The sequence below is a fragment of the Cyprinus carpio genome, chromosome B24 (assembly GCF_018340385.1).
Source record: "Cyprinus carpio isolate SPL01 chromosome B24, ASM1834038v1, whole genome shotgun sequence".
Lineage (NCBI taxonomy): Eukaryota > Metazoa > Chordata > Actinopteri > Cypriniformes > Cyprinidae > Cyprinus > Cyprinus carpio.
Window position 1 is genome coordinate 24,135,752 of NC_056620.1, and position 10,901 is coordinate 24,146,652.

The following is a 10,901-nucleotide window of genomic DNA, read 5'->3' on the forward strand; positions in this document are numbered from 1 at the left end:
GAGCAGAAGAAACTTCTTTCAAAAACATTAAAAATAGTAATGTTTCCAAACTTTTGGTCTGTACTGTATATATATATATAATACACTGCATGCATAATTATTAGGCACATTGATATTCTGATCATATTTATTTTCCAAGCACATTTTACCAATTCCAAACCACGTCAATCTTAATAACTGCTATTAATTTTGTATTTAATCATTTATGAGTGATATATAATTGTCCATAAAGGCTGGAAGTGATAAACTCCTTATATTCAGGTGTGCAGAATTATTAGGCATGTTTTCTTTTACTAACAAAAAATAAACTCTTTGATACAATGAGCCAAAAAAAACTCATACTGAAATTAAAATGATGTAAATCCCCATGAAAGTTACTAAATTAATTAAAGACATTAATTGGAAGCGGAAATGCTCAGCGGGGTCATAAAAATGAAAAAAATAAAATATTTAAAAATAAAAATATAAATTTAATTAAATTAAAAAAATAAAATACATAATAAATAAAAAAAACAAAAAAATAAAAAAATAAAAAAAAAAAAAAATAAACATAAAAAATCATTTGTAAATCGTACATGCTGAAGTATTGTGAAATACATTAGACTAATGCTGAAAATATAGGCTTTATAAACAGATAATTAAAATCGTACATGCTGAAGTATTGTGAAATACATTAAGACTAATTCGTATAGGCTTTATAAACAGATAAGTAGAGTGTCTCTTGAAGCACCAGCATCCTCTTGTAGCACTGTTTGAAGAGTTATCTTCCAGAATCTGTCAGTGAGGAGCTAAAATAGATGTGTGTTCCTGCAGAGATCTCCACACGGCTTCCAGACGCACATGAAGCTGGAGGCGGTGGACAGAAGGAACCCCATGCTGATCCGCGTGGCCACCGTCGCAGACACCGAAGACCACAGAGTCAAAGTGAGGAAGAGTTCGGCTTCTGGTCACAGCTTGACCGATTAAATCATCTGCAGTCTTTGAGTTATTCATGGAAACATTCCTGATAAACAACATTAGACTTGATGGTTTTACTGGAAGAGCAAGTGGACTGATGATTTAGTGTTTAGGTTTACCCTTCTTTAAATGATCATCTAGTCTTTATTTGAGTCACACGGGCTCGTGATGTCAGACTGTTTCTGAGTTTTGACTAGATGAGTAGAGCCTCTATATATTTAAAAGTTTGGAATAATTAAGTAATGTTTTTGCTAACCAAAGCTCAATATATTTGATCAAAAATACAGTAAAAATGTAAAATATTTTTGTTATTTAAAACAGCTGTTTTCTATGTGAATCTCTGTTAAAGTGTAATTTATTTCTGTGATGTGCAGCTGTATTTTCAGCATCATTACTCCAGTCTTCAGTGTCACATGATCTTCAGAAATCATTCTAATATGATGATTTTATTCATTTCTGACCTTTGAAGGACAGTGTATATACTTCTATCTGTGAAGGAAGGAATTGGTTACACTTTATTTTAAGGTGTCCTTGTTACAGTGTAGCACTGAGTAATATTATTTAACTACATCTGCTTGCTATATAGAATTGTTACTTATATGTAACTATGCATCATTTATTGTTATTATAACAGTAAGTTCAATGTAATGTGTTACAAGGACACCTTAAAATAAAGTGTTACAAAATAATTCATTTATTGCTTCGTTTCAGACTGAGAGCAGCTGTGTCTGAGCGATCTGAATGAATGCTGATCTGTTCTTGTGGTTCAGGTGCATTTTGACGGCTGGCATGAGAAGTTTGATTTCTGGGTGGATTCGGACCTGCCGGATCTTCATCCCGTGGGCTGGTGCTCCAGGACGGGTCACCCGCTCGAACCCCCGCCGCTCGGTGAGTCTCTGCTTACTCTCACACACACCACAGACGCTTCAGCCGCTGTACAAATAAAGGTGTACTAAAAAATGATTTGCTTGTTTGGATCCAAATAAACAAATACATTAAAAAGCAAGAAAGAAAATACAAAACTACATGAATCCTCGACAATAAAAGTCAATTCAGTAAAACATACAAACCCAAAGTTCATTCAAAACATCAAAATCAACAGTTTACTGTATACTGGGCCATTAAATATTGCTTTAAAGATTTTTTAAACCTCGTTTTGCTTATTAAAAAATGTTATGTCTGATGGCAAATCATTCCATATTTTCATTCCGCTATACATTACAGTCTGCTGCTTAGCATTAGTTTTTGAAATGGTTAGTAAAAAAACTAAAAAAACGTAAAATATAGAAAACTTTTTTTTTTTGAAGAAAAATATAAAAAACATATTTTGTTTCAGCGAATTGCCAAGGCAAAATTTCTCATTTGCATTTAGTTTTACTAAAATAGTACTAAAATGACACTGGTTACATTAATCCACATTTATGCAGAATTTTAAATGCTGTTTTGAGAGCTTTTACCATAGGTGCATCCACCTGAAGAGAGTGTGTGTGTGTGTGTGTGTGTGTGTGTGTGTGAGTGTGTGTGTGTGTGTGCGCGTGTGTGTGTCTGTGTGTGTGTGTGCATGTGTGTTTGAGTGTGTGTGTGTGTGTGTGTGTGTGTGTGTGTGTGTGTGTGTGTGTGTGTGTGTGTGTGTGTGTGAGTTTGAGTGTGTGTGTGTGTGTGTGTGCGTGAGACGAGGGTGGTGTGTGAGAGTGTGTGTGTGAGTGGTGTGTGTTGTGTGTGTGTGTGTCTGTGTCTGTGTGTGTGTGTGTGGTGTGGTGTGTGTCTCTGTGTGTGGTGAGTTTGAGTGTGTGTGTGTGTGTTTGTGTGTGTGAAAGAGAGTGTGAGTGTGTGAGTGTGTGTGTGTGTGTGTGTGTGTGTGTGTGTGTGTGAGAGTGTGTGTGTGTGTGTGTGTGGTGTGTGTGTGAGATAAAGAGAGAGAGTGGGGGTGTGTGTGTGAGTGAGTGAGTGGGTGGGTGTGTGAGTTGAGTGTGAGTGTGTGAGAGTGTGTGTGGTGTGTGTGTGTGTGTGTGTGTGTGTGTGAAAGAGTGTGAGTTTGAGTGTGAGTCTCTGTGTGTGTGTGTGTGTGAAAGAGTGTGTGTGGTGTGTGTGTGTGTGTGTGTGTGTGAAAGAGAGAGTGTGAGTGTGTGTTTGAGTGTGAGTATCTGAGTGTGTCTCTGTGTGTGTGTATCTGTGAGTGTGTGATTATGTGTGTGTGTGAAAGAGAGAGTGTGAGTGTGTGTGTGTGTGTGTGTGTGTGTGTGTGTGTGAGAGAGAGAGTGTGTGTTTTGTGTGTGGTGTTGAGAGAGAGTGGTGAGTGTGAGTACTGAGTGTGTCTCTGTGGTGTGTCTGTAATTGTCTGTGAGTGTGTGATTATGTGGTTGTGTGAAAAGAGAGAGTGTGAGTGTGTGTGTGTGTGTGTGTGTGTGTGTGTGTGTGTGTGTCTGTTCCCATTATGCCACACTTATAGATCACATGATGAATTACTGGCCCGACCTGAAAGAAGTGAAGTTTTCTGTTGTGTGTGTGTGTGATGTGTGTGCTATTGTGTAACTGTGTGTGTGTGTGTGTGTGTGTGTGTGATGAACTGAAATAGCTGCTGCTCTCTAGAGGACGAGTAACACTGTACAAACACCTTTCTACTGCAGGCTGATGTCGCACGCTCATTCTGTGTGTGTGTGTGTGTGTTGTGTTTTTCTGCAGCTCACACAGGGCTGTCAGACATGAAGAGCTCCGTCACGCAGGGTGTGTGTCCGACCCCGGGCTGCAGGGGCATCGGTCACATCAAAGGAGCAAAATACACCGGACACCACAGGTGAGACACACAGATACACCTGAACATCGTTCTGTCATCGTTTACTCTTGATTCAGCAGGATATAAAACAGTGAAAATGTGAGAATCAGAATTATTGCCAAGTATGCTTACACACACACACACACACACACACACACACACAATGAGTTTGTCTTGGTAACAGAAGCTTGTAATGCACAGACAAAATAACAATAAGCCATACATAATAAAAAGTACAGATACAGTGAAAAAGTGCAAATGTGATATTGATTCATACAGCAGTTCAATAAACAAGATGTTCGTGTCGTGTTACATTTTAGAGACAGTTTGTCTGTTTTTGGTCAATTTCACAAATAAAAAAAAAATAGTTCAATCAAAGCCACAGCAGAACTGTTGAGCGTCTCTGATCAACACACAGCAGTGATTCATTACTGAACGAATCAAATGATTCAGTGATTCTTTTATGCAGACAGTCACTTGCTTCGTTTCTGAATGCATCAGCCGTTTGAACAAATTGGTTGAATGAATGACTCATATTTCATATTTTGATTTCTTTTTAAAAACCCATTTATCTCAGGATTATGTAATTCTAATTGTGGTATAAATACACTCATGAACAGTGTAAATATTCCTTAGTGGCGCTTCAGATTCAGCTTCTGAAAACAATCTTACAGCCTAATTGTAGCATTAAACGTTTATGCGTATTAAGTTATATGCTGAATGCTGAAGGATTTCTTTTTAAAAGGTACTTCAATGCTTTTCTTATTTAACACATTTAATAATGACTTTAAATGATATTTTAAGGGGTAATTTCTTAGCCTTAATTGATGTGTGATTAATTGACAAGTCATTTAATTAATTAGATTTAAATGTGAAACGCTTGACGACTGTAGTTCAGAGTTTGAGAGAGTTTCTCTCAGTAGCATCTGCTCACAAACAAACCATAAACGAGCCCAAAATTTGCCCAAATGTTTTAACAGATTCAGCTTTTTTTGGAAAGCCACTTCTGATTACACAGAGCAAGACAGAAGAAGAAAAGAAGTGTTTTAAAGCTGCGCTTCAGCGAAATCCTCTCTGCTTAGAAACCGACTGCACTGGCTTTCATTAAAAGCTCATTTACATGTATTTGCATACGAACACTAGCTATTTAAGCAGAAGCGCAGCGTCACGTTGCGATCCGGTGGACAGGTGAACAATACCAGAGCGTTTCCGAGTTGGTGGATTTTAATGAACATCCTCCAGAGTGAAGTGAGTTTGAGGCTCAGAATCTGTTCGTATGAGACACAGCTGAAGCGTCATGTAATGGATGCATAATTTAACACATTAAAATGAGTAATCAAAGCAACTTCATAATCTTCTGATGGAGATTCATCAGTTATGCTTTATTAGAAATGAACTTATTATGTGTTGTAGTGTAGGATGTGAACATGCAAGTTATCATTTCATATTTCAGTATTTCCAAAGTGATCAAATTATCGTTTACTAATCTCATAGCATTATTTATGCAATTCTAATTGCAGTCTTAAGTAATATAACTACTACTAATAATGGTAACTGTACATATATTTGGATGAGGATTGAACTTGTAATGTGATCAAATTATCGTTTACTTGCATGATTTTTTTTTTTTTTTTTTTTTTGTTTTTGTATTATTGCTACAGGATTATTGTCGTTAACTAAAAGTAAAACTGAAACTAAAATTAATACCTTTTTTAATGTATTGTGACGATAAAAAAAAACAAAAACACATAAACTAAAAAAATAAAAAAAACAAACTCTCATCATAATAAATTAAACAAAAAAAAATAGCTAAAACTGACATAAAATATAATAACTATATAGACATTTATTTTAAAAAATACAAAAATGACAAAAACACAGAAAAAACACACTAAAAATTTTAACAAAAATAAAAAATCATAATAATAAAATAAAAATTCACAATATTAATTAAAATATTATCTCAATACTAAAATAACACTGGATTGCAGTTACCAGATTTAACTCTTTTTGTTAATTTGTTAAAAATTTGTTAAATGTTTGAGTTATTTTGTTTTGTGTATTGTTTTTAATGTGCCTGTATAGTTTTTATAAATGTTTATTTCAGTTTTAGTTATTTTAGCACATACAGTTAAATGAAAAATAAAAATAAAAAATCTAAATTAAAATTAGAATTGTTGCTTTTGCAAATGTTTTTATATTTTATACATTTTTAAATAAGTTTTTATATTTTAGTGAAATGTTTTTTACTCAATAATATAAATTTTTAATGGTTTGTGTTTTAGTTAACTGTAATATTGCATGTAAACTCATTATATTCAGACATTAAACTCTATTCTTATGCTGAATGTGTAAAAATTCTCCTGCAGCTCTTAAACAAGTCTAAGCTTGGGGATCGAAAATCAATTCCAGAATTAGATTCTTAAGGTCAGGAATCTTGTTGTAAAATTAAATTTCAGTTCCACCCATCAGTTCCTGTGTGTGCATCCCGTGCTGTTATAAATATATTTGTCTTTGAATCATTCATTCAAAAGATTCATTCAAAAACACTGATTCATCCGGTAATGAACAAGTGACTCTTGAGTGAGTCATTGAATCATTCCATTCATTAATTTCATGAGGTTGTGTTTAGTTGTCTAATGATTTTTCTGCAGAATTGTGAGAGAACTACAACCTCCATTAAAAACAAAAAAGTCTCAGTTTATCCAGAAGCGTGCAGCTCTCTTTTGCACACAAACAGCTCGTAATCGAGTCCAGTCTTTATGTAGACGGCTGATTTATGTTCAAGGTATTCAGCAGCAGTGAAATGTTTTGCACAGAGAGACACAGAACAGATGAGAGTGTCGCTGTAGGCCTGGATCTTACAGACTCGTGGTCATCTCTGTGTCCCTCAGTGCCTTTGGTTGCCCGTACTCTGACATGAACATGAAGAAGGAGGTGGTGCTTCCTGACCGGCTCGGAGGAGAGAAGCAGATCACCTTCGTCCCTGTGACCAAACGCCTGTGTCCAGACGACCAGCAGGAGGACGAGGAGGAGGAGGAGGAAGAGGAGGTCAGCCAGGTGGACAACAGGTTTGTGAATCAGGCCGAGAGACCGTCTCCCACAATGCAGTTCAGTGCTCCTGAACACAGTCAGTAATATCAGCTGTAGTCGGACTCATTAAGACTAACCGCTGGATGAACTGGTTTAGGTGTAGACCTGAACTAATCTCATCAGTAGGACTGACTGAAGCATGAGGAAGCAGTTGCCTTAATGTTTTATTTTATTTTTATTTTGAATTAAATCTTTAATTTTCATTTTAATTTAGCTTACTTTTTGTTTTTATATGCTTTTTAAAAAAAATTAAATATTGCTGTTCAGGTTTTTAATGTATTTTTCTTTCAGTTTTTATTCATTTTTTTTATTTAAATTTTTATTTACTTAATTTTAGTTTTTTAATTCATTTTTAAGTAGTTTTAGTTTAATATTTATTAATGTTATTATGCCCCCCCCCATTTTTAATAGTTTTTATTATATTTAAATATTACTATTTAGTTTAAATTTATTTTTATTTCAGTTTTAGTTCCATTTTAGTTATTTCCAATAGACATTTAGTGCTTCTAATTTTCATTTTGTTTAAGTTTTTTTAATTTAATATTTATGGTTGTCCTATTTCTGCATTATTTCGATGAACAAAAAATATTTTTAATGGTTTTCATTTAATATTTAGGTTTTTTTTTTTCATTAGTTTTATTGTTTTTAAATATTACTATTTAGTTTTAATATATTTGACTCTGTTTTAGTTATTTATTTCCAGTTAGTCTGCCTAATCTTAAACTTATTTCGGTTAGTTTAGTTAATTATACAGTTCTGTATGCGTCGACTAATGCTAAAGTTTTGTTCTGAATAATGCATATTTAAATATATGTGAATTTAGGGTTTATATGCTTTCAACATCTAAAAAATGAATTTGACTTAATTCAGAAGGACAAACACTGTGAGGTTTCTGTCTGTCTGTCGAGTTCTTCTTCTGCAGCAGTTTTCTGAGCACAGGAACATGGTTTAATTTTCAGTCAGTGGATGGACAAACACTTGGGTTGTGCTCTCTCAGCGTTTAATTCTGTGTATGGAGAAACACTGCTGGTGTTTTCTGTAGAGGTTTGAGAGACGAGGACCTGTGCTTCTATAGCATTTATTCATATTATGAGTTTTATTTAAATTTTTTGTTTAGTTTATGTGCTTTTGTCTTTTTTACTAGCTTTAAGTTTTTTAAATATTACTATTTACATTTATTTTTTATTTTTAGTAAGCAATTTCAGATCTTCAGCTTAATAATTTTATTCCGTTTCTAATTTTGTTTAGTTTAATTTATTTTAGCATTATTTAAATGAACAAAATGGTTTTAGTAGTTTTAATTTCATTCATTTTTACATAAAATCATTAATTTATTTTTAGATAAATTAAATACATGTTTTATGCTTTTGTCATTTTGTTCATTTTGGGTTTTTATAATATTACTCTTTAGGTTTAATTTATTTCAGTTTTAGTTTAGTTTAGTTATTTATTTATTTCCAGTTAGTAATTATAGTACTTCACCTTAAATGTAAGTTTATAATTTTTTTTAAATCTAATATTTATATTTTATTTCACATTAGCATTATTTCTATGAAGACATGGTTTCAGTGTTTTGTTTAATTTTTATTAATTATAATTCATTTGTAAGTTTTTTTTAAGTATTGCTTTTTAACTTTGTTTATTTCAGTTTTAGTTCCATCTTCATATTTATTTAACTTATTTTTAACTTATTTCATCTTCTAATTTACTAATTAAATTTTAATTCTAATAGTTTATATTATTTCAGCTTTATAAAGATATTTTTGGTTGAATTTGTAGTATTTTTGTTGTATGCCTTTGTCATGTTTATTACTTTCACCCCTGGTTTCAGAGACCAGGCTTAAGCCTAGTCCCAGACTAAAGTGTAAATCTGAGCTGTTTCAACTGAAAGAATCTTGCACTGACTGATCTTAAAATAGATCAGTGCCTTTGTTTTGTCTCAAGATGCACACAGGTAATGTTTTTCTAAGGCATGTTAATAAAAATTACTTACATGTCCTAATTGAACTATGGCCTAATCCTGGTTTAGTCTAAGCCCTGTCTGTGAAACCAGGCCTTTTCTTTTTTTATTTTATGTTTCTATTTTATTTTTATTTTTTCAGCAGTTTTTGAATAGACAAAGCTGTTTTATTAGTTTGAGTTCTAGTCCTGATGTGTGTCTCAGGGTGATGATGGCGGCGTGTGACGGTGCTCCTCGTCTGCGCGGTCGGCCTGCGATGATGAAGAAAGAGCTCAAAGACGAGCCGCTGACGGCATCGCTCCTCGGGAAGAGACCTCGTTTACCCAGCAGGTCAGCTTTCCACTGATGTATGGTTTGTTAAGATATGATAATATTTGTCTGAGATACAACTATTTGAAAATCTGGAATCTGAGGGAGCAAAAAAATCTAAATATTGAGAAAAATCATCTTTAAAGTTGTTCAAATGAAGTTCTTAGCAATGCATATTACTACTATCAAAAAATTAAGTTTTGATATATTTACGGTAGGAGATTTACTAAATATGTTCATGGAACATGATCTTACTTAATATCCTAATGATTTTTGTCATAAAAGAGAAATGTATAATTGTGACTCATACAATGTATTGTTATCTATTGCTACAAATATACCTGTGCTACTGATGACTGCTTCTGTGCTGCAGGGACACAGATAACAAGGTATTAAAAGGTATTTTGTGGTGTTTTAGGAGTGCACTAGCATAAGGATGAGTTCAGTTGATTTTAAAGAGTTAATTCACCATAAAATGATCATTCTGTCATTGTTTTGACTTTCTTTAATCTTCAGAGCACAAATTTTCACCCATTCATTAAAAGTTTTTTTTTTTTAATTAAATCAGAAGTAAAGTCATAAAAAGTCTTAAATATGAAATATCCTAAAAGGTGTGATTGTTAGAGGTCTTAAATTTGGGGATGAAAAAACAGGAATTGTTGTAATGTGGGTTTAGTATGATTATTATTAACTAAGACTAAAACAATAAAAAATAAAACTAAAAATCAAATGAACTTTTAAAATAAAGATTTATGTTAAAAACAAAATAAAAATAAAATAAAAAACAAACTAAATGATAAATGTCACCTTGGCATCTAGTGTAACTAAAGTACTAAAATAACTAAAATTACAGCTAAAATTAAAAAGTAAAACTAATTAACAACTATATAGACACTTAAAAAAAACTATTAATATGTTAAAAAAAAAAATCTTTACATTTAGAATTAAAATATAACGATAAAATGTTATTCAAAATATTTTTAAAACCTGTAATAGTGTATCTGTGATAGTAAAATAACACTGGAGCGCTGCATGCTTCAGAGTAAAAATAAAAGTAAACACTAACCCACAATCAACAATAAATTATAAAATGAAACAATAACAAATACAAAATAAAACATAAATACAATATACATTTAAACAAAATTAAGGAAAAAATTATATGGGTTCGTTCTAAATATTTGTACAGTGTTCTTTAAAAGCTGTGCAGAAACCCTGGTACATAAAGCATCATGAAGTGATGTGTGTCTCGTTAGCGGTGACACGTCTCACACACACAGGGCAGAACCTGACACCTGAACACCTACACACACACACACACACTCACACACACTCGTGTTATAATGCAGCACTGACACTCATTATTCACTGCAGGACCACAAACACACAAAACAGAAAAGGGTGGGTGTTTTCTGTCCTAGATTGAAGGTTCATTTGGACAGAAACCTGATATATTTACAGTAGATTCGTGCATTTGGCAGATGCATTCAAGGTTTACAAGGTATTGCATATTATCATGCTGGGAAATGCATTTTAAAGGGACACTTCACCAAAAACTGACAATCCTGTAATCATTTAATCACTCTCATATTGGTCTTAACATGTATGAGTTTCTTTCTTCTGTTGAACACAAAAGAAGAGATTTCGGAGTATTTGTGTAACTGAACAGTTGGCGGTAGCCATTCACTTCCATTGTACGGGAAAAAAATGCAATGGAAGTCAATGGCTGCCGTCAACTTTTTGGTTCCCATTATTCTTAAAAATGTCTTTTTTGTGTTCAGCAGAAGAAAGAAACTCGTACAGGTTTGG

The 10,901-nt window shown here is 33.1% G+C and overlaps 1 protein-coding gene across 5 annotated transcripts in view; it reads left to right on the plus strand.

Annotated features, from left to right (window-relative positions):
* The window catches only part of LOC109059909 (lethal(3)malignant brain tumor-like protein 4), a 44,862-nt gene that overhangs the window by 21,044 nt on the left and 12,917 nt on the right, over window positions 1-10,901 (plus strand). For all 5 annotated transcript variants that reach the window (XM_042751720.1, XM_042751724.1, XM_042751722.1 and 2 more), the window contains 5 exons: window positions 814-924; window positions 1,728-1,845; window positions 3,640-3,751; window positions 6,625-6,801; window positions 8,988-9,113. In XM_042751720.1, coding sequence (XP_042607654.1) covers window positions 814-924; window positions 1,728-1,845; window positions 3,640-3,751; window positions 6,625-6,801; window positions 8,988-9,113 — 644 coding nt within the window. The remainder of the gene's footprint in view (window positions 1-813; window positions 925-1,727; window positions 1,846-3,639; window positions 3,752-6,624; window positions 6,802-8,987; window positions 9,114-10,901) is intronic.